This window comes from Podarcis pityusensis, assembly GCF_964106645.2.
Source record: "Podarcis pityusensis genome assembly, chromosome: 3".
In the NCBI taxonomy this organism is placed as follows: domain Eukaryota; kingdom Metazoa; phylum Chordata; class Lepidosauria; order Squamata; family Lacertidae; genus Podarcis; species Podarcis pityusensis.
The window spans coordinates 9255990-9280937 of record NC_138026.1 but is presented as its reverse complement, the minus strand read 5'-3'; the positions used below and the strand labels follow the sequence as shown (position 1 = coordinate 9280937).

General features: G+C 41.2%; 1 protein-coding gene across 1 annotated transcript; it reads right to left on the bottom strand.

Annotated features, from left to right (window-relative positions):
• Positions 1-792: 792 nt before the first annotated feature.
• On the bottom strand, positions 793-24692 carry ETF1 (eukaryotic translation termination factor 1). The gene is made up of 11 exons (XM_080999230.1): positions 24548-24692; positions 24169-24302; positions 11637-11812; positions 11414-11553; positions 8603-8741; positions 7793-7983; positions 6565-6694; positions 5110-5265; positions 4607-4671; positions 4329-4476; positions 793-2660 (listed from the first exon to the last, which is right to left on the bottom strand). The coding sequence occupies exons 2-11, from the start codon at positions 24252-24254 to the stop codon at positions 2578-2580; spliced, it is 1314 nt and encodes a 437-aa protein (XP_080855356.1). The 5' UTR covers positions 24255-24302; positions 24548-24692; the 3' UTR covers positions 793-2577.
• Positions 24693-24948: the final 256 nt, after the last annotated feature.

Below are 24948 nucleotides of genomic sequence, written 5' to 3'. Positions count from 1 at the left end.
GATCACAGTCAGGGTCCCCTAGCAATTACTGCTTGTCAAGTGTGCCTGGTAGGGACCTTACAGCCATAGAAAAATGTCAAGCCAGATTGTGTTTGTATCTCAAGCTAAATTATGTCTTAATTCTCATGCTGCTGGACGAATACTGCGGCAATTCTGTACCAAACGGCTATCAAGCAGGGCATCCGAGAGGAATGTGTCAACATGACCTAGAAAACAAATCAGTACTGAGTAAAAGAGCTAGTGCGAAGCATTGCAGTGACAGCTACAGACACATCTGAGACGAATGCCAAAAGGAGTTGTTGTGTGCCAGCCAATTGCTGCAAAATCTTGGAAGTTGCTTATGGCACCTTAAAGGCTAACAAATGTATAGCTTTTCTGGGTCAGAGCCCATTTTGGCATCGACGTATTCTGAGACAGTAGTTTGGTTTGGAAGACCAACCAGCCAATATATGTTTAAAATCTAGCTTTTAGTGGTGTCCACTTGGGTAGCAACAATATGCTGGTGTGTTAAAGCAGTGTTTCCCAAACTTGGGCCTACAGCTGTTTTTGGACTACAACTCCCATCATCCCTAGCTAGCAGGACTAGTGGTCAGGGATGATGGGAATTGTTGTCCAAAAAACAGTTTGAGACTCAAGTTTGGGAAACACTGTGCTAAAGGCACCGCTGACCTATTGCCAGATACGCTGGTGCAATTGTTTAGTATCAGGCACTAGCCAATCCTACTGTTTGGTTCATAGTAACTCACTATTGCAATCCTTCCCCGAGTCAAATAAAATCAGGAATCCAGGGTATATTCTTAAATATGGTTTAATACTCTTCTCCATTCTGTACATCACAACACCAAGATATCACTGCTTGGGAGCTCTCTGAAGAGGCTATGTAGTATGCAAAAGGCTAGGATTCTTACCCTTTTAATGTGTTTGTGTAAGTGTAATACATATCGGTATATATTGATATACACATCAATATATAATGCAATATATATCACCAGATATAACACATTGATTAAAGAGATACAAAAATTTGGCATCATTTCCAAACTTAAATAGTAAAAATAAAACTACAAAAAAAGGAGCTGCATACCCTAAATGTGAAACAAGCAGTATATTCAAAAATGTAAATTTACACCCAATTTTTCTGCTCTTGTCATGTCACAGCAGACCCATTTACAATGGCAAAATCCAAGTGTACTGCTTTCTGGAAGAGACTTCACCCTACGTGAACACTTCTCGTGGACAATCACACACACTGCCTGCTTGCGGAGTTATAAAAAGATACAAATTCTATTGCTCACATGGACAGAAAGTCATTTTGGACCTCTTTTTAAGAATACACTGTGAGGAGGTTTACGTTAAGACAAACCCGCCCTCCAGTTCAAGTGAGACAGGATTATTGGAACGATATGCAAAGTTTGCCAGCTGGGGAGTTTTACCAATACATGAAGGACAAGAGGAAAATGTGAACACAGCTAGGCACTAAAATATCAAGAGTATCCTTTAGAAAACCAGACAGTCCCTGGGGGGGTTCGGGAAAGTGAGCTAACTGCCTTGCGTGAGTGATCCCACAGTGTTTAAAGTGAACCTTTGGCGCCAAGCTTCTAAAAAAAGAGAGAACTTGCTAATTTCTACAGTTGCTTCACAGCCCCCAGTGCCAAGGTTGACATCAGTCACATTTTGCTAGCTACTTGCATTTAAAGCAGTTTGTGAAATTTTGATGTTAACTCACACCAAGGCAGCTTATGCAGTCCCAAAGCAGAACTAAAAAAACACCTCCCAAACCCTGGTAAAGAATAGAACCAAGCATAAGAAGCATTAGCTTGCTTGTGGAAACTGTTTATTGACTGACAAGAGGGAAGAGTGAAGGCCACACGACTCATAATCCCCAATCAAGCCTGCCGAGACCCTGGCATTTTGATTGCCACAAATGAGACATACTTCTTGATTGAAACAAGCAGCGCTTTTGCAGTCTTAAGATTAAAATGGGTGGAGCTCCCAGACTGTCTGAATTTACACATCGCACCTTTGAAAGCTGGCATGCCATAAGGGTTCAATTTCTTTTACTTCCACCACTGTAGACCAAGAGCAATGGGTGCACCTCCTAAGGTTCTTCTTCCGCAGTCTAAGCCAAGAACGCCATGTAAATGGGTCGTCTCACTGCAAAACGCAGCGACTTAATTGCCTCCAATCAATTTAAGAAACAAACCAGTATAATCTATTAATTTTTCAAATGAAGGTTTTACAGCAGTTAATGTAGCATGAAGGTTAAAAAAATCATTTTCATAAAATACAAGAGCAACCAATTTCACCATTAAGTAAAAGTAAAAACTGGGATTTTTTTTTTTTTAAATTAGTCCAAAATGGCATTATAGAAACTTAGTAGATTGCTGCTGTACTGACACTATGACAAATCAGTAGGGTTTGCTTCTTTCTTCTTCTTTTAAACCCGGTGTTCTGGATAAAGTTCTGGAAAAACTCCAATTCTAAGGCAGGGATCTGTTTTGTATTCCATCGCAAGCTTTCTCCTTGGGTTGGATGCTGGAGGGGTGAGGCACGTTTTGCCAGACCCAGGTCGACTACCTAGTAGTCATCAAGGTCAAAAAATTCATCGTCTCCTCCTTGGTATTCCATTCCCTGGAAGTCCACTCGGTACCGCAAGATACCTTTGGAAATAAACGTTAGAAGGAAGATGTTACAAACACTTTGTACCCCGGAGTCGAAAGAAGACTATACACGTTTCCTTTCCACCTGTATTGATTCAATTTCTCAGAAAGACCTGTGTAAAGCTGCAAGGTGGGAAGAGACCTGTGCCTAAGCTGGCAGGTGAATTCTTCAAGTGAGGCATTTGACTGGCAAGACAAATCTAAAGTCAGAGGAGGTGGTAAAGAATTCTTCCAGCCTGAACAAGCAAGCACTCACAGTCTGACCCAACTGCAGTTGAAATTTGGGATTCAATTCTGAGAAGTAAAAGGCCTGTTATCTGTAGTGAGAGAAGCCAACATCGAACGAGCCTATACTATATGTGCAAATGAAGAAGTCCCCTTTTTTTCTTTTTTGTAACCTTTATTAATGTTTCCCCCCCCCTTTTTCATGTTTAAAAGTTCTGATTCGTATGTATCTACAATATAACTAAAACAAAACAAACAAACAAACAAAAAAACCCCACCCTTTAAATTCCTGTCATCTTGACCAGCAGCCAACAAGAGTGCTGGGAAATTATCACATTAAGTTATTCTCCATCAGTTATAAAATATTGACAGAGATGTGTCCGTGTATGCACTATTGGGGTCTCTCTCTCTCTGTAAGATGAGTTACTTGTAAACCGATTCCCTCTGTGCTCGGTAGAATGTACGGTTTCTGCTCTGGGTGGAGCATACAGGATGTACTGCCCCAAGGAAAACCATACCCCTTTCCTGGTTACAGGTTGTGTCCCCTTATGGGGACGTAAGTCCCTCTCTATGATGCAATTCCTCCAAGATTACCCTGAAAAGCTTGTTAACAGACTTGAGAATGAAAGATGGGAAGCATCCACTAGAGAAGGTGGACATAAAGATACAGCAGATCTGTACAGAATCTGAATTTGTTTTTATGAATATGAAATCTCATTATTCTATTATCACTTTGAGATATCACAAAGCAGCATGAACCACAACTGCCTCAATCATAGATACTTATATGCGGCCTAGGACCCTCGTACCTATGGGACTGCCTCTCCTGGTATGCCCCGCGGAGGACCTTAAGGTCCATAAATAACAACACTTTGGAGGTCCCAAGCCTCAAGGTGGTTAGATTGGTCTCAACTAGGGCCAGGGCCTTTTCAGCACTGGCCCCAACTTGGTGGAACGCTCTGCTACAAGAGACTAGGGCCCTGGGGGATTTGACATCTTTCTGCAGGGCCTTCAAGACGGAGGTGTTCCACCTGGCCTTCGGCTTAGACTCACTCTGACCCCTTATATGGGATTTGGTATATAAATTTTCCCATGGGTTTGTTTTTTTGCTTGCCCATGTAGGACCAGCATGGATAGCTGGCTCGGGTGAATATCTGATGTTTCCTCCCTTTATGGTCTTGATTTATGGGCTACTACTAAAATGAGGCTACATTTTTAAGCTGTATTTTAAGCCATATTTTAATTAACTGTTTTTTTCCCTATTACATTTTATTGTAATTTATATTTGGTGTTAGCTGCCCTGAGCCCGGCCCTGGCCGGGATGGTAATAATAATAATTATTATTATATTTAACAGTTGTAAGAATTCACTAAAGTAATGTAGGGTGCTGCAATTGTGGGTTACAAGAAACACACCACTCTGCCATTTCCCCTTTCCAATTACCTCCAATTCCTCCAAATCCTTTCACAAACTGGGATCCTTCCTGTGACTTATCTGTCACGATCTCCAACGTGGCTCCAAACTTCTTGTAGTTGTTAGCAAACCACTCAAGCAGAGGCATGCTTTCTATCAGCTCGTGTTCCTGTCCAGTCTAAAGATGAAAATGGAAGAGAATTGCTAAGCAAATCTATTTCCTGTACTTCCATCAATAGCTAATATGCCAACTGTCTTAGGTTGCTTCGTAGCTAACGTACGAAAAAGATGCGGCTTTGCATAAATACCTCTTTATCTGTGAAGTGAGATTTATCTTTTTCTTGTTCTGGTGTCAGATAGAGAATCTTCTCCTCTGTAAGGGGAAAGAGAGAGAGAGAGAGAGAGAGAAGTTTAAGAGGCATATTAGTAAAAATTCCCCAAGACAATCAGATTGCACACGCACCTGACAAATGAAAAGCCAAATGTTATTAAGCTCAGGGAACTAGAACATCAATTTTTGTGGAGAGGCATTTTTAGCCCAGTCACCATACTTGGAACATTATGGGGAAAAGGTGCAACTAGAATGCAAGCTGGGCCAAAAAATATTGGGGGATGTGTGAGAAAGCTACTGGCTAGAAGCCGGGACCACCTATATTCTTCAAGGAGAGAATTATATGTTCGATGTGTCGTTAAATGCCATCAGTGTGAGCACATCTAAGAGCCAAACTGCTTTACATTGTGATCTACCCATGTTAACATACAATTCCTATTCCCCTAGATCCCAATATTTGTGTACGTAGGAGCTACATACCTTCTGTGCCTTGGCAATGGAGAACATATCTCATTATATCCAGGTTCTCATAAACTATCAGAATCTCTACTGCTCCCATTTCTAAGGCTTTTAGAGTGTCTTCAACACCAAAACAGTATTTTCCTGTGTCCTGACTGATCTCATCAAAGTATCGGCCTACATTTAAAGAAAACAAGAGAGATGGAAATGAACATGTCATACATATTTTTAATCAGTGCAGACTGGAACACAAGAGCAACTAAATTTCACGAAGATCACCGCACTGCTGTGACATTAGGGAGACAATGTTGATTACGTTCAGAAAGGTGGAAGATAATTACTTTGGCAGTACATGGACAGTTGACTCACTGACACTTTCATAGTTACCAGGTTATGTACCCTGTGACCTGGTTCAGAAGTCACGCTAAACCACAGCTTAGCATGACAAGAATGGGTCTTGGTAAGCTTCAATCTCACTTGCTTCCCGCCCCTTTCAGCAACGCTACAAGGAGGAATCCAACACCTTGTTGGGTTGTTCAAACCTGAATGACTGTGGTTAGTCTTAACTATGGTTTATTTGAAACATGCCAATTTCAAACAGTGGTTTATGAAGCTGGCTTGTTTAGAATAACAATAGTTATATGATGAGGAATTGACACTAGATGTCGCTATCTGTCAATATAATTAGGACTATACATCAGATAGATAAGGACTTGTCCCTCACTTCATTATTTCATGAGAATTAGGCATCAGATGTGCTATACATCAGAGGACTTGACAGCTGGCCTGAGGAGAGGAGGAGCCAACTAGCGGTCATGTAGTTGGCCCAGCCATGGAACTGCCCTGAGACCTCCGGGTATAGGGCGGTATATAAATTCAAACAACAACAACAACAGACAATTAATTTTGATTCATCGCTGGGAACAGAGGGAGGATGGACACTGTGCCAACTGCAACAGATAAGAGAGGACCTGCTATGAGATTATGCTTGCAAGCCTCTATTTAAGCGTCTGACTTCAGAGGCTTGGCGAGCCTTTGCACAGAGTTCTACCGGTGAATGGTCAGTGTTGGTCTCACCAACTGAGCGAAGGATCTGCTGCACCTGGGGGCTTCGCAGCAAATGAGATGAACCACAAACTTCGCCTTTGCAGTTATTTCCCCCAATATCCTTTTGTTCTTGCACTTCTGGCTTGGTATCTTAAGTGCAACTGGTTAGTGAGTATGATATATAACTGCTAGACGGATTCTTTTGTTTATTAGGTGCTGTCTTGTAGTATTGTAATATTTGCTAACCAATAAACCACTTTCTTTTTTATCTAACAGTCTGCCAGTCTTCCATCCGCTGGGATCCTAAAGAACCTATTGCCTGCCCCTTGCTCTACCCACTAGACAATACACCCTTCCCAAAATTGTGCTTTACCAACACCTTGAGTGTCAGCTTATGATAACTGATTAATTATAGTATTTTATTCATACCTATTAGTTTCTTTTCTTGAATGAATTTCACATTAGATAGGACCTCAGTGGACAATTCAATTGCTTGATTGAATCCATTTTCACCACCATATGAGATGTCAACTAGCTTTAGTACTTTGGACTGCAATCGCTATAAATAAAAAGATGTGGTGTTAGAAGACACATTGCATCAGGCATGAGCAACCATTATGTCTGTTGAATGAAGGCAGCATTCCCTTGGGGGTGATATGTTGGGGGCCAGCAGCCAGCAGCTGTTGGGGTCAAAACCAGTAGCTGTGGTTGTCCCCTTCTCTTTTTACCTCTGGCCCAATGGACTGCTGGGGGAGAGGGAAGAGCACAAATTGAACTAATAGCCTGCAAAGGGCTTTTGAAATCAGGCCAATGCTTGAAAGCTGCTCACCAAAGTAAATTAGAAGCCTATAGTTTTACACTGTGGAGTTAACACAACCTCTGGTTGCAAATGAGGTTGCCTCATACTTTATCAATACTAAAATCAGGAGAAACTGGATAACTAATATCAGGCTTTCACCTCGAAGGCAGTGAAATCCCACCCTCAAAAAAGGGTAGCAAATAACTCTTGTTATCATTTCAAGAGGAAATTTGCAAACCCTCTGCAAAGAATGCAAATACACGGGTGGCATTTGGTGAACACCCAGATCTAGACAGAATAATCTGAATGATTCCAATGGTCACATGATAGAACGTTAGTGCCTGCACATCTCTTTCAAGCTTCTTCTCAGAGTTAATGGCGCCTCTTTTTATTTTATGTATTCACTGAATAAATCTCTATACTATTCTTTGTCAATAACCTCAGAGAAGTTTTCATATATACAGTGGTACCTCGGGTTAAGTACTTAATTCATTCCAGAAGTCCATTCTTAACCTGAAACTGTTCTTAACCTGAAGCACCACTTTAGCTAATGGGGCCTCCCGCTGCTGCCATGCCATCGGAGCACGATTTCTGTTCTCATCCTGAAGCAAAGTTCTTAACCCGAGGTACTATTTCTGGGTTAGCGGAGTCTGTAACCTGAAGCGTTTGTAACCTGAAGCATATGTAGCTTGAAGCGTATGTAACCTGAGGTACCACTGTAATTAGAATTATCATCATTAAAACTGTAAAGCCCAATATCACATTAGAAGCAGTACTAAAATCTGTATCAAGTCAACAGCAGAAAGCAGTCCCTCATTACAAATGGGCAATTCTCCATCAGCCAAAATCCCCATTTACCTGATCAAACATGTCTGACTGACTTAGTTCAGTTTTGAAGTCAGCTGACCCAGCTAAAACGAGACCAGCCACGTTCACCTTGTCGCCAGAAATGAACAGCTGTACAGCTGTTTCTGCTACTTTCCTTACATAGTTGTGCCGCTTCTCCATTCTCAAACGAGCAAAACGCAAGGCAGACTGACCTCCTCTTCCTTTGAGAGACAGAGGTAAAAGCACAGCAATAATGAAAGTTGTTTCCATCCCCGGGTTTTCCCCCCACCCCCATTTTTTTAAAGCCAAATGTTTTAGAATTCTTTCATGTACTTTGAAGTGCTTGGACCACATGTTTGTCAAAGCATATAACCAAGTTCACACAAAATACACGTCTATATTAATGTTCACAGACACTTGTTTCAAGGTAGATTATTATAAATTATGACTCAACTGCAATTACCACAACAGCATTATTGTGTGAGGACATCGTGGATGGTGCTCATCACATGAAGCCAAGCCTATTTAGTGATCATACTTGCTGCACAAAGCACTATTACTGGCTGTGTCGATTGACTGCTTTATTAGTGCAATGGCAGCTTTCTGCAAAATCACAAAGCCTTTAAGCAATGGGATGCTGGTCTGTATCTATCTGCAGTATTACTACATTCAAGTTACCCAAATAGCATAGAAAACAATAATTTAGGTATGCAATATCCCTCCTTCCAAACGACATGACAGAGCCACTTACAAATGTTCCCAATCATCTTCTCTTTCCTTGATAAGCCATGTTTTGTCCTATCTACTATTAATAATTCTTGAGCTATTTTTACACATTACCATGCTTCTTTGGGAGGTCGACTGTGAACTTGTGCAGCACCTCTCTGGTGTTTCCTTGAAGAGTTCCGAAGAGTGCACCACTACCATCTATTACAATAAAACCAAACTTGCTGTCGTCTGACAGTAGTGCTGTAAGGGCCTGAAAATCAATGCAGCAGATGCCAGTGTTATACTTACGATATTCAATAGTTATGGAAAGTCTGTATCAATACGATCAATCTAGGAGGAGGAATGTTCTCCTGAAGGAATGCCTTTATCCCTTCTTTTAGACTCTGAGAATCTATCTTGACTCGCTTCAAACTCATGTAAAAAAACAAGTTAATTATGTTCATCTAGGGCCTTTTTGAATTTAGGAATGTCACTGCTCACTGTGCAGCATCCTTTTAAGCTTGCTAGAGAGAACTGTTAGCAAGTTATTTCTGATTATGATGACGTGCAAGCTAATTAAGGGGAAATAATCAGAAGCAAGTCTGAGTAAGTAGCAAATGGGCAACCCAATAAAAACACTTCTACACAAAAAATATGCATTATTTTGTGAAAGGGAAAAGAAAAGCAAGCATCAAAAGAGAAAAAGCTCAAACTGGTGCTTGATGGAGAATGTATGAGTTATACACAATAAAAGTCTGAAGCTTGCATTTTGTGCCATCCCTGCAATTAATTGCTCACCTAAGGCAACCAGCAATTGTTTGAGTAAGTGAGCGTCAAACGGGAACATCAAAGCTCTAGAACCATGACAGCAACAAGCACAGGTGCAATATGACTCAACTGGAATGGCCAGCCCCAAGTGGCCAATTTAGCATTTCTGACTAGAAACAGTGTTAGGGGTGTGCAACAATTTAAGCTATTAAAAGCCTTTCACAACTCCATTGACTGGCACACCACATGAAAGAACTGGACGTTACAAATATGTTCTGAGATGCAGGTGGCTGTAACACTGGCAAAAACCTGCCCGAAATGTATATTAAAAAGGAACCATAAGCATACTGTTACTGTTTTATTTAGATCAATTTGGAAAAAGCAAGTTCAAGTCTTTCACTCTGAACTGGTGTCGCATGAACACCAGACCTTTTCCTATGATATTTGCTGCACATCTTGGAAACATTGAGCAGGGTTCAACTAATGATGGATGATGGACTCAAGGGCATCCTGATCAAATTTGCAGATGACACCAAACTGGGAGGGGTGGCTAACACCCCAGAGGACAGGATCACACTTCAAAACGACCTTGACAGATTAGAGAACTGGGCCAAAACAAACAAGATGAATTTTAACAGGGAGAAATGTAAAGTATTGCACTTGGGCAAAAAAAATGAGAGGCACAAATACAAGATGGGTGACACCTGGCTTGAGAGCAGTACATGTGAAAAGGATCTAGGAGTCTCCTACTGGTTTCTCTGTTTTGTGATTCTTGATGTCAGATTTATGTCCGTTTATTCTTTGGCGTAAGGTTTGGCCTGTTTGTCCAATATAGAGAGCTGAAGGACACTGTTGGCATTTGATGGCATACACAATGTTAGACGATGAGCAATTAAATAGTCCCGAGATGGTATGTGTGATGTTGTTGGGGCCAGTAATGGTGTTGTCCGGGTGTATGTGGCAGCAAAGTTGGCATCACAAAACAGAGAAACCAGTAGGAGAACACTTCAATCTCCCAGGACATTCTATACAAGATCTCAAAGTAGCTGTTTTACTACAAAGGAATTTCAGAAATAGACTGGAAAGAGAAGCTGCTGAATTACAACTCATTACCAAACTTAAAACAATGGAGAAACCTGGTCTGAACAGAGACATCGGATTCTTATCTCATTATACATGACTAAGCCATTTCTCACCTTCTCACCCCTTGCCTTTTCCTGTAAGACCTATTACAGTCGTTAAGAGTCGTCAACAGGCTCATCTCAGCTATCTGCCAATCTCCGATTCCCACCACCCTTCTAAGTAATACCCCTCCCCACCTTCTCAATATATAGAAGGATCTGGTAACTTCTGTTTCAGTGTATCTGAAGAAGTGTGCATGCACACGAAAGCTTATACCGAGAACTAACTTAGTTGGTCTTTAAGGTGCTACAGGAAGGAATTTTTTTATTTCGACTATGGCAGACCAACACGGCTACCCATCTGTAACTGAGCATAACACAGTACACCAATATTAATTGATCTGAGCATCACTGACATGGTAAGTTCAAAGGCTGATCAAGAAATGGTGTCCCCTTGCTATCGCTACACAACAATTCTGAGTTAACCAGATATCCAATGGTTGCCTGGAAAAATTAACCAATGAATCAGAATTGTTTCTGGACTAAGAAATAACACAATAGCTATCACACATTTTATCTATAATTATGTGTTTGAAGTGGAAGGTAAGGTCTAGTAAATCACAGTGTTCAATTCCAGGGGAAAAATAAATCCCTGTATCTCATTGGAACAGTCCACTGAAATCACTTGCGTGGTCTGGCATTTTATGTCTGCAATTTGCTCAGCTCACAATTACATTTACAACCTTCCAGACAAAAATGAACACATGGATCCCAACATTTGTGATGCTATCAGCCTTTGTTTCTGGAAAGGTCTGGACCCTTGATGTATAAGTAAACAACCTTGCTTAGTATCTTTGTATGTGAACAGAAACAGGAAATCATGTTTTCAAGTAAAATACACAAGTGTATGTTGAATTCAGAAATAGGTTGTTATAATTAACATCTAGTAACCAACACATTGTATACGATAACTATTCATGAGCATACTGCAAACTGAGCAAAGTTATCATGAGCCAAATTTACAATCTGGCTAGAAATGCAAAATGACACTTACCTCTGTATGGAATTTATTATCGCACAAATACAACGATGTATTTATTGGTTTGAAAGGTTCAAAATCAATGTTCACTTTCTTCTCCTTTCCTTCTTCTGTCACAATTGTTCCACAGTATACAACAAGACCATTTGGAGGTACTGTAAAAAGCACAGGGTGCAACCTTAGATGATGCCAAAGCAAGCACAAAGTTATTCATAAAGTAAGCAGAAGAACTTTTTACCTTTGTTATAAAGTTTTAGCCGTTGCTGTACAGATGTAATGGCGCCGAGGACTGAAAGGCGATTCACTCGAGATTTAATGTTTGATGCTGTACCAAACTCATCCGCTAACATCTTTGCTACTCGTGAAATCTGGTCTTTGGGGGGAATGATCAATGATATCATGCTGGTGCCATTGCTAGGGAAGAAGGAAAAGAAACTATGTTAACACAAGTTGTGTGACTTCAAGCCTGGAAGAAAGCATGCCCAAAACTAATCTCAGATGTTCAAGACTTATTCTCTTTCCATTATTTGCAACATCCTTTTGGAAATAAGGCCTTCCATGCAGGCCAGTTGCTTATACTGACCACAGGACTACTATGAGCCTATGTACACACCAAACTGGTAATGTTCTATACAGTGAAATAGCAGGCACACCTTCTGGGTCAAAATCACCTGATATGCAGTCCCAGAATCAAGCTGTGGACTAAAGCTTGCCACCCCACAATTTAAAACAGGCTACCTCTTAGAACATACTAGTCTAGCTGTTATAAAGACTCGATGACATAATCAGCTCCCACAGCTTTCTTTGTGCTTCTCGTCTTTGTATAAAGGAAGTTCCACCAGTTATTAGGGAGTTCCTAATATTTACGGTAAGAATATTTAAAAGTTTCATCACAACTTTCATCACAATGAGAAGCACATTTTTATTCTGATTTGTTTTGAGCCAACAATCTATACCTTTTCTCCAAACAGAAATAGTTCTTATACCTTTAAAGTTGCCTTATCTGAACTGAAAGGACCAACCCAGAAGGTAAATGAAACTTTGAGGCTACAGCATCTTGAGAAATACCAAATCTTTCTTCAGGTATTTTCATCCCTGAGGTCTATGTGCTTTATGAGGCATTAATGCCTTAACTTCCTAGCTGGTTCCTTCCAATGTAAGGGGCAGAAGAGAATGGGAAACTCAAATAGCCTTTGGAGGCTGCATACTTCTATTAGTGCTATTTTCTGAAAAATGTTATCTCTTAGATAGTAGCAAGCTTCCAAATGCACACAGAGGGGAGTTTTATGTGTTTTAACACATTTCTATACCTCCCTTCACTGGATCAGATGTCATAGCAGTGAGCCATATCATTCACAATACAATAAAATGTAGCCCAAGAGACAACAGCTAAAACCACAAAACATGCCAAAGTATACAAATTTTTTAAAAATGCTTTAGTAAATAAAAAAGTCTTAACCTGACATTTAAAAGCCTGGCAAAAGATTTGTACTGCAACTTATTCTGTTTGCTTTAAGTGCTAGGGCTAGCAAGATTGCTAGGAAAGCTGTACAACAAAGTCAAAACAAGATGCATAGTTCAAGCACCCTGAATATTAGATCAAATTGAATATACAATATTTACTTCTCCTCACCCTGAATTTAAGACAAGAAGTCTGACTCGTAACAAGTAGCCTGTACTCAATAAGAGAGCAAGCCTACACAGATAGGATAGAATGTACTGGCATATGGGAGTTCCACAGTTACACATTTTTATGGAAGGGAAACCCACGAGAAAGACTCATAACGGCAGCCAGGAATGCAAATCTAACAATGGGACAAGCCTACCACATGCCTCAGTAATTTTCTTTTTTTTAGTTTATTGAATTGTTTAAACAAGCACAACCCCCCATTCCACCCCCAAAATCTCCACTTCCTCCTTGTCAACTAACCCACACAGATCACACACCCTCCTATTGGGGAAGAGAAAATTTCTAGTACACTAAAAATTTAGCAGCTAAACATTTAACCATGCTTACAAAATGCAAGCTTTTAATATGTCAGTTACTAGCACTAAGGTAACACTCCTTTCTTTTATGTCTTTGCTCTCCCAACCATCACAGCTACAATCAGGGTTCAAAACTAGCAGGGTGCCAGGCACATTTTGCACCTAAAGGTTCTCCATTTGAGAGCATCTTAAAACGTATGGGTGCCATTTGTTGTGCCTGGCTGACACTCAAGAATTACTGAAATGTATGGCTTTGAAGCCTCAAAGTATATGTTAAGGATGGACAATATGTTAAGGAGTTTAACAATAAAGAGTAGAGTGTTTCGGAAACTGAAGTATGCTACCAATATTTTTTACTGTAAACACCAAATTAAACATGTATTAACAATTTCTGTTAAAAATGTGATATTAAAAATGTGTCACTTATGTGAATTGTGTATTAGTTCATGCTTGGGCTCCTAGCTTTTCTATCCCATTTTCTAACATTGGCTATGATGGACAGAGGAAGTCGTCAGACCTACTCCTTTTGATTCATGGATTTTCACTGTAGTGCACTTTACAGCACCTATACCGTGAGACTAGTACAGTAAATGATTTAGCTGAATCGGGTTAGATGATTTTTTTAAGGCAAGAGGCAAGACCATTTATGATACTTTATCTATATACGGTAAGTTTACATCTTATATAAAAAGTTGTATGAAATCATCCATATATTGGACCTATACTGCAGGGTGCTAAAATATGTTTTGTAGTTCAGACAAGGGGCAGTGTATTAAAGCTACATGGCAGTCTTACTGCTATAGCTAATTAGATTAGAAACTCCATGAAATTAGTTTCAGTGACTTCAAGATACAAATTGTTAGAATAGCCATTTAAAAAGTTTGTACTGTACCATACCACATTATTCTACAGTTGGGTCGAGTTTCTTTAACTTTTCAAAAAATTCTAATTCTATTAGTATATACTTCAGTTGCAGGGGAGACCTTTTATCTTATCACTTCAGTTGCGGGGGAGACCTTTTATCTTATCACTTCAGTTGCAGGGGAGACCTTTTATCTTATCTTAATTTCCACTCAGATACAGTACAAGCCAATTTCTACATCTAACTACTCAAGGATGCAATGAAAAATCATTTCAATGACAGTAAGGTTTTTTCACTTCCTTATGTCATTTTAAAAAAGGATACCAATTGCCACCTCGTGGAATACACTGCTGCCATCTGCTGGTTAAATATCTTATCAGAACAAACTGTGATCAAGAGGAATGATAACAGATCTGTGCTGTCTTAATCAAGATTCAGATTAACTTTCAGCATACCGTAGTTTCAGTGCTCTAGAAACTGATCCCTGAATACTGTCAATTATTCAGACGATTTGGAATCCTCAGTTGGCTTCAGTAATCAAACACTGTGTGTAGATTAACTAGAACTCAGGCTATCTTGGTATTATCATGCTAAGATAGCAGAAAATTTGTACAATTACAACACAGGCTAATGGTAAAATATCTTTAGAAACTACCACAAATAATGTTTTGCCTTTCTAGGACCAAAATTGTTCATTCGTTCTCTCTCTCCCTCCCTCTCCCACACTTGCGTGTGTCACAAGTGAAAAACCAGGAGAAGCATACCTCAGCTCAGTTAAGGAAGAGCCTCTCCAGAGAAATGTGCCCAGAATCATTCTTGTGGTCTTTTTTGCACTTTTTTTTAGTCACTCAGCTCTTTTAAACAAGATATGCTTAATGATCTGGGCATCTTCATTTATAATTTGTGTTCTATTGCGTATTTATGTTAATTGTTCTACTTTTTCCGCCAGAATTCATTTATGCTTTTTCAATACCGCATTTCTTTAAAAAATTATGAGCCAACAAGAGAACATTTGCTATTGGGCAGTCATACAAATGCAATTAGCACTGCTTATTATTTAATAATTAAATTATGAAACAAATGACTAAGTAACAGCTCATGAGGTCATTATATGGATTACCAAAATGCGGCTTCAAAACACTTTATAGTACAAAACCACACTTCTTACTGCTCCACAACTGAGGCGTTCGCCACAACCACCCAAGGAGCTTCACAAATAGTAATTTAAACCTATGTCGCTTACGTCCAAGTTCAACACTTTCACAAGAGCATATGGGTAATATTTCAATACAGTGCACACATTTGGGAGTTCTCTTGCGCATCAGAGCAGTACAGTCACTAGAGCAAATGACTGCTCTCACAACTTACGCATGCTAGGATATGGATTATCATTAGAGAGGCAAAGTGAGTGCCAATTTACTAGCCAAACAGGAAGCTTGTATAAACAGCTGGTGCAGCAACACTCCAATCCCACTTTGGTTACTAGGCCACTATAGCAGTTGCCTAGCTGCTGAAATCACACACACTGGTGTTTTGACTCCACCCTAGGCAAAGCTTGTTGTGGGTGCTAAGAAATAAATCTATAGAGCAATGACAAATGGTTTCTTTTTCTTTGGGGCTACTCTGTTCGCTGAAAACTGCTCTCTGAGGGCAGGTAGCATATTCTGCAACAGGAACTGCTCAGGTTCTAGAATAAGGTTAATGTCAGCCAGAATGCGCAACTGATCCAATGCTTTCTTTCCTAACCCCATCCTCCTCCCACTTTGTACACTGTCTACTAGAATCTGAGGCTGTAGGCAGGAACAGTCCTATGTTTTAATATCTGTATGGTGCTTTGAAAAGTTGAGGTACTTTATATTAGATAAAAATAATAATCTAGCAGCAAGGGCTTCACAAAAGTGGTACGCACATGCTAATGGATATGATTACTTACAAATATGTGTTCTTATATATGGATGCAGAGTGGCGATGTGGATTGGAATTTATACAGCTTCTTTTTTTTTTTTTTTTTTTAGTAAAGTGGTTCTTAGCTGTAAATACTCCTCAAAACAAATTGGGGATCATGGTGGACAGCATATTTCAGGCCATCTTACGGAAGAGGTAGGAGCCCGGGCTACACAGGTCAATAAAAAAATCTGATGGACTGGGAGCATTTCTGCAAGGCTTTGCGCCCCTGAACTATTTAATGAAATAAGCTTCCATTATGTAACTACCAGCCCATGGTTCTGGGCAACTAAACGAAAAGCATCTGAGCATGTTCTAAGTCTTAAAGTTTTCCTGATCTAAGTCAGTGGAGACCTCGCATGCCATTAAAAAATCCCAAACAACCCACTGCTTTACATGCAATGTATTTTTATTTAATACCCTTTTTCTACCTCCACCTTAGGGATATATAATGCGACAATAACTGGTGGATCCTGGGCCCAGAGGACTGCACACTGAAGCTCCCCAACTCAACATGCACTATGAAGACACAGAAAGGGGCGCAGAGTCATGAAATGCTAAGGTGGTCTGAAGTGAAATGTGGAATAATGTGATAATGAAAAGGTTAAGCAACAGACACAAGAGTAGGCACACGGTGAAGTCATAGTCTGAGTACAATCTAAGTGCACAAGTGGGTTGTCTCCAACAAAGCCATCCTGTTAACTTCCACCTCTGTAGCAGGCCTATTTCTTCCTCTCTAATTCGTTCAGGGCTTCTCCCCAACCCTCCAGGGTAGATCTGGGAGGAAGCACAGGGCAAGCACAGCGATAGAAAGTCCCATTGCATAGACATAAATTATTGAGCTAACAGGACTTTGCTGGATACCCTCAGATATGATATAAACAGAAGGCACTGGCAAAATAATTCTGGGAAACATAGACCAAGGTAGAACATTTTATTTACAAAACTGCTCATGCACAAATTGAAATCTTTATTTAAAGACAAAAACACAGGATCTGTCTCTGATGTAACTTTCTCATTAAGCTCCCCACAAAAATGAGGCCTACTTTCCTGACACCCCAAAATGTGCAAGTTAAGCACACTAATACCAAAACCTAAGTTTTTAGGTTTTCTAGCCAACCTATTGCTTGTGTAAAATAAAACGTTTTTTTAAAAGCACAATGAAGAATGGAGTTGAGTATATACTCACTTAGAGATATATAATTACAAGTGATTCATAAATATTTAAATAAATATGAAAGAAAGGGTAGGCAATTGGTTGAGAAGGGTCACTTTGGAAGTTGCATTCCGAAAGAGTTGCTAACATCATGCTAGATAATTCCTGCCATCAGCACTAAACAGGAAAAAACATTAGGTAATGCAGCTCCTCTATGGAAGAGCAAGGAAGCAAATACATCAGCCAGTGAGACCAGACTCTCCGAAGGCAGACAAAAGAGCAGTCTGTATTAATACTAAAAATAAGTGGCACTTCAAGTGAAGAGAACACACGTCTTCTCCAAATGAGGCTTCATGTAACAGCACAGCCATGCTGGTGATGATACAAGTTGGGCACTAGGTTGGCCAAGGCTGTTATGGACAAACAGATTTTCAGCATGGCTCCCCATCTTATGTTTATGGCTTTCTCTTCTAAATATCTGAATTTCAACTCCCCGCTCCAAGCCTTGTAAGAGTCCAAAGCTTTGATCTGCTAGGCTATCAGCATGCACCTTAATGTGGTTCCTGCTCAGATAAGCACAACCAGAATGGCACAACCATCTTGCAAGCTTCTAATCAAAGCAATCAGATGGCAAAAGAAAAGAAAAGAAAAAAGCCTAGTGCTGGGCAACTCAAGAGTACAGGCAACGACCGTTTTAGGCGCATCCAATATGTGCACGACCATGCTCATGCGCTGAACCTGGAAATGACCGAAAAACATCACAAAAAGCAGCAGCACAGGGTGTCTGCAGGCTTTTGCAATGGTGTTTCAAATAAACACAATTTCACTTAAATGCACAGTGCCTTGGAACATAACCCCCACTTAAATTCTGAGTTGCCTGCACCAAAGAAAAGCCTTGAAAAAATGTAGGATGCTTTCCCACTCACCACTTAAAAGCCATGCTGGGTTGCATCCTGAAGTGAATCTGCAAGAAGTGGAGCTTCCTCAGCAAAGTTGTGGGCCCTCCCTAAATAATCTTAGTTAAAAACTCAGTACCCACTTCCGTATTCATTATATCTTCCAAACAGTTTTTGGAATAAATTCCATGTCAAGTTTCAATATGCTAATTTATTTCAACTATTTATATGCCACTTAATTCCAACCATCTCGAATCAAGAAGAGTATATTAAACTTCCTAGATCTTGCTTCTCTAGGTGTGAGCATAGTTTAATCTGCAAAAAGGCAGCAAGGCCCAAGATACAACCTGGGCATCCAAAATTAAATTTGGTCCAGAACAGTACCTATGGCTTCAAGCACAACGCAGCTCCATTCAAAAGAAAACACCCCCCACCACAATGCATGCACACAGGTCCCACAGAAGGCTTAAGAATGTGTTTGTCTGGATTCAAGCTTATTTACTCTCATCGGACATACCATTGTTGCTTCTGGGTCACAGGAGAATAATATAGCTGGGTGTCTTTAGTACTTCAAAGACACCACACTCCAAACCTCCAGACAGTCCTTCTCAGTAGCTTTATATAGATAGTGAACATAGGAGCCAATTTGAAACTGTGCAATTCCCCATAGGTTAACTCCCAAGTCCAACCTCTATCCTCTGAAGTCATATTGGAAATAAAGAGTGCAACCTGGCAATCAGGCAGTTCCCAACAAGAGGTGATACATTTTTCTTTTGTTCTGGATATCTGTATCCATAAACTTTAAGACATTCCCTGTACTTCAGATATATGAATATGTGTGGAAAGAATAAAAAAGGATCACAGGAGTCAGGACTACAGTGCTTTGTACGGCTTCCTATCCTTCTACATCTGCCACAGTCCCACTCCAAATTCAGCAGGCCAGCTAATAAAATTTCCATGTGATTTCTTAATACTCACACAAAAATGTATTGAAGGTGGTAGTGGATTGTATTGAAAGTGGATGACCAATTTTATACTTAGATTACTGTTCAGTCATTGTTGGAGCTTCTTCAAACTGCTCAATTAAAAAAGTCCAGTATTTGTACTCCTGAGAAAGGCTATTGTTTATTGGACCACTTAATGGAACAGAGGATTGTATAAGATTTGAAACAATTGTACTGTTAAATCCAAGCAGTAAATATTATTTGTTGTGGTTTTATAGCTCCTTTGGTAATAGTCTCAATGACGAATATAATGATTAAAGTAAGCAGGATGTAATATACTGCCTATCTAGCAGTAGTGTGCAATAACAGAAATTTAGTATAGGATTACTGTTTGATCTTAATTGTTGGGGCATGGACTTTGCTTGTCTCGCCAGCTTTGCTCCAGACCATCCACCACACAGGAGAAACAAATCAAGACCCCTGGTTTGGCCTTATGACTGAATCAATTATTGTGGTTTATTTGGAGTGAAACGAACTACAATTTCTGGATTGAATGCAACGCTAAACCGGGGATTACGGATTGTTTATACCACATGTGTAGGCTGACTGTTTGGCAGTAATAATAAACATTCATTATACCACAGGCAAGAGGGGAGAAGCAAAGCAGTACAATAGACAATCACCTTCAGATTCTAAACCCATGAATTCATCCAATCTTTGCTACACTTGCCCCCCCCCCCCCACAAACACACTTGTATTTTTGTCAAAAATTTTCAAAGAAAACATGCAATGTTCTTCCACGTTGCCAACAGCTGATTGAAGTCAAAATAATCAGCATGGTATGATAATTAACCAATGCCGCATACAAAGCCCAGAGATGCTTTGGGCTGCCTGGGGTGGATGACTTCATAAAGCAGATTATCAAGAATCTCCACTTGCCAAAAAAGTTTTAAGTTTCCTATTTAATCTAAACCTCCACATTTTGGAACGCAGTAAACTGAGAGACCATTTCGCTCCTGCAGTAATCTGTACCCTAACACCAGTTGCTAGGCATTAGAATATTGTGAAGTAAAGAGACATGAGAAAGGCTTTTCCCACAAGACACAGCACATTCAACAATAATCTTAATCCTAACATGCATTTAGTAGGGTACAAGTTCAGCAAGTTCACCACAAACAATAAGTCCAGTTCCTCAAAGCAGGACTCACAGCAGCATGCAAAAGGTTATGCAATTATCCTCAGCTATATATACACATGTCTTTTTAAAAGCCACAGTTTGAAAAATTAACATTAGGATCTGTCTCGAGTCTTCTTAGGGTCATGGTTTTTCTTTTTATAAATATACCAGGTGTAATACTTACTGAAAGGTTATGATCAGTGTTCAAAACTCCCATTGTTCTAGGTGCATTTTGCGACAGGGAATTTCATTAGCGCAAACAGTTTCTGAACTCTGGGCACAGTACTGTGTTTAAGATTTTAGATTAAAACTGCAGAGTGGAAGGAAAGGAAGACCTTTTTCTGCCTCCCCACTTCCAGCTACTCTCTGAAGACTGGAGAAGAGACCATCTCAAGAATATTAGGCAGGTGGGCAGGGGAAGGACTATCCCATGTGAAAAATGAACATAATATTTTAGCTGCAGTTCATTAACTTTCAGCTGTGTATTCTTGATACAAAAAAAGTGTGCCTAGACATTTCATTGTTGCGCCTGTAACCTAGGTTTAAAGTGCCACCCAGCTCCTAGCTTTCATATCTCAGTTTCTAACACTGGTTATGATTCTGATACTATTCTTTTTAAGCTTTCAAAAAAATTGGGCCAGTTCATTTATACTTGACGGTGAGGGCATAGCTGTAAGGATTGTGCAACCTTAGTATTTACTACACAGTATTCAAAACTCAGAGACTCAACATCAAAAGTTGTCCTCCAGCCTTTTCCCCAAATTAGCAGCAAAATCTAATGAGGCGTGTTACTGGAATGTAATGTTTATTAAAATTTTGATACATGGCAATGAGGCCATATGGAGTATGCAATGCCACACACACACACACACACACACACACACACAACGGATGGGATTCATAGACAGACTATCCCACATGTGGCATTTTGGAAGCTGCTCCTACTTCAGATATGCACAATCATTTCTAAAGTCTCACTGCTGTGTTGCACATTCCACACACTGAAAGACCACCCTGGATCATTCCTTCTTGACGTTTAAGTTTTCACAGTTCGTTTTTTATTTTTAAAACACACCACACATTCCTATTGCCCTTATTATTTCCTTGTGAGACTGTTAACACCATACTCCAGAAATGTCAACCTGAAGCCTCAGCAACCTAAAATTCAGTACAACAAGCATTAGCAATGATAAGCAGACCTTCTCATGCTGCTTTTTGACTGCTATCAAAGTTTACTATCTGGAAACAGTATCCAATCAACTACCAACACAGAAATTCTCATTATCAACAATTAACCAGTGGGTGGGATCCAGGCAACCTAGTATACATGCACAGAGCACTTCAAACTTCGGAAAGGCATTTTAGATGTCTGTCACCAGAAGGAGGGAGTTTCCTTGTGCGAGACACTGTCTGTGGCACTTCGTATCCTGACGTTGGCTACTACAGTCTAAGAGAATTTACACCTCACTTCCCAGGCTGCTATAAACACTTGGAGCTTGTAAACAATTTGTATTCCTTGTCTTCCTGACACATGTTCAATAGTGAACACTTCTTTTCAGTGGCAGCACATTAAGTGCCAGCAGAAATCAGAAGCATGTCTCTCTGTCATGTGGATTCCATGTTTCACATAATCCTCCAACATGGGAAATGTAAGGTTGCATATAAAATTAATGCTTGCAGTGTGAGGAATAATTGCTAATATGCTGAAAAAAGCCAGTAATTTCTCCTTAGACATAAGCAGTTGCCATTGAATCAGACTACTAGATCAGCTATACCACTGGGATTTAACTATAGACTCCAAACAAGGTACAATAAATCCATAATGAAGAGCTAAAGTGTCCAGCTCCTTTAGCAAATATTCTACTTGGATTCAGAGCTATGAGGCTGGGAATACACAAAGGTATCAAGAAAAATGTTTCTGAGAATGTACTAATGATATACAGGCATAACCTGCACAAGTTTCCACTAGAGCATATCAGTTCTTAAGTTTAATGTCTAGCAACCTGTCCAGTCACACAGCAAACGCTAACTTCATTTAATTATAAAACGAGAGCAAGAGTTTAATGAACAGAGCACTCAAGTGTGGGTACCATGTGCCTTTTCCCAAAACCAGGCTGTCTGTCGTATTACATGCTTTCAGCTCAGTACATAAAAACCTACAAGGGCAAAAACTTTTTTTTGGGGGGGGGTGATTTAACTTCACCACAAAACACACAGCAAAGTGGCAAATGTATAGCTCCCATGTGTATCTAGGAGGGTAATTGGTCTGGCCTATGCTTTTCTTTGGCAGCTGAAAAATCATAGGATCATACAATTATAGAGTTGAAAGGGATCTGAAGGCTCATCTAGTCCAACCCCCTGTAATGCAGGAATAAGCAGGTGGCATGCATGGAATTTATAGCTAAGTAGCCTCCCTCCTGAAGGGCCAACCAATTCTGGCTGGCTTTTATAGTGAGCCACTATTTGTGATCCCCACTAAATTCACACCACTCCCAAGTCCTCTGGCACACAGATAATTCAGGAGAAGAAAGGCATCACTCTCACTTCATGATAGGCTTGAGAGACAAATTAGTCACCAAAGCACAGCACCTCCCCTCTCCCAAGTCATCCATGTATGTAGGGAGGAGGAAATAGGCATGGCCTGTTCTTCCCAACCAATATAAAGTGAGACTCTCCCACTCTCTTCAGTGCATGGAAAACTTCAGAGCTCTGAAATAAAAACAACTGCCACAAAGGCTACTATTACCTGGTGACCCCCTGGTAATCTCATTTGCAGGCCTTCATTCCCCACTATGGTTCTTTATTAGGAAAAACTAAGCACAAAAAAATAGTCCTCCAAATGTGTACAATACAGTGAGAATGGAAGGAAAACTGAATAAGGAAACATAGCTTTATAATCAAGGAGGCTGCATTTTTGGCTCAAAATTAATCTCTATATAAATAAAGACGCTAGTGTGGGTTTTTTTTAAAGTCACTCCTGCTTCACAGGTGAGTGTGACTACCAAGCAAGCCATAGCATGTAATTCATTGGAAGTGGAAAAATGTAGCCGAAGACAACACAAGGCAGAGAACTGCACCTCACTTATATACACCTCTCTACGAAGAATGGAAAAATTTAAAGAAACCCAAGAGTAATGGAATGTCTCCACTCCAGATGACGAAATGCAGGGAATGGGGTGGGGGTAAGATGACTCTTGATACCAAGAGACAAAGCTAAATACAGCCTTTGAAGCAGGGCCCAAGTCACAGGAAACCACATGCTTCACATTCCTTGTTTGGGGATTCAAGGTTGGGACCTGGGCACTTAAAAAACATTCACCTTTCTCTTCTTAGGTGCCCAAGCGGGACAAGCCCACAAGGCTTCCCAATGCCTTCTATGCACCTGTAGCTCCATATGGACCTCGGCCTCCCAAAAACAGAGGCAAGAGGAAGAAAAGGCCTACCACTCTCTGGGGGGGGGCTAACTCTTTGGGGGGGGAACCCAACCCATATGTCTGGACTGAATCGCTTTATAGCTGTCTGAAAGGGGGGGGGGTGAGTTGAAGGTTTCCACACAGGTGACATCCACATGACTGAATAGTTCTCCATATAGGAGCGAACCAACCCAGTTTTGAAAAGGGGGGGGGGAGAGAATACTTGAGCCTGGCTTCCTCTCTAAAATTTTAAGCTTTCTATACAGTGGCGATTATTATTTTTTGGGGGGGGAGGGGAGCTGAAGCGACTCCTGTTCCACCCCCACCCCCCTTTTATAACCCGAAACTGAAGGTGTCTTCCACCCCCACCCCAGGCCCTTCCCCGCCCTCACCCGCGAGCCGCCTCGAGGCTCTTGATGAGCTTCTTGATCTTCCAGATCTCCACGTTCCTGTCGGCAGCGCTGGGATCGTCCGCCATCTTCTCCCTCCTCCTCCTCCTCCTCCTCCTCCACCGCCCCTCCTGCGGCTGTTCGAGTCAACCGCCAAGGCCGCCGCACGGAGAGAGGGGGGGGGGGGGAAGAGAGAGAGAAAAAAATGAGAACGGAGCCTCGGCTGAGGTAAAAGTAAAAGCCGTCCCCTCCCAGAACAGGCTCTGCTAGGCTAGGCCCGCCCCGGTCTCCCGTCACCGCGGGAGTGCGGCCACCACAAGCCCAGCCAAGCGCTCCTCTGAGGCGAAAGAACGGGCGGGCGAGCGCGCGCGCGCGTTTTTACCTCAGGCCTCGCCGCCGCCTCCCTTCCCTTCCTTCTCCGGACGGCAGCGAAGGGCTCCTCGCGACGGCGCCTGTGACGTCGCTGACCGGCTTCTTCCTTCCTTTCCTTTCCGCCTCCCTCGCTCGCTCGCGCCCCCTCCCTCCTCCTCCTCCTCTCCTCCGCGCTGCATGTGTTGCAATCGCCTCACATGGGGCTCCTGACGTCAGTTCCGGTCCCCGCACGTACGCACGCAGCGAGAGAAGGGAGGAAAGGATGCGGAACGCGCGTGCGCGAGGCGGAGGAGAGAGAGCGCTCGCCGCCACTTCTCCTCCTCTCATTGGTTGCCTAGCTTCCTCTCCGCGGAGGAGGCGCCGCCCCCACCACCAGCTCCGTCACGCCTTCCGCAGCGCGCGGCATGCCGG

Excerpts from the sequence above, each read along its gene's own strand:
- ETF1 (XM_080999230.1), bottom strand. The coding sequence starts at position 24,254 with ATGGCGGACGATCCCAGCGCTGCCGACAGGAACGTGGAGATCTGGAAG. Across the intron at positions 7,984-8,602 it reads CGACCTCCCAAAGAAGCATG|GAAGAGGAGGTCAGTCTGCC; the intron begins GTAATGTGTAAA and ends TGTCTCTCAAAG. Across the intron at positions 4,477-4,606 it reads CTCACTTCACAGATAAAGAG|ACTGGACAGGAACACGAGCT; the intron begins GTATTTATGCAA and ends TTTCATCTTTAG.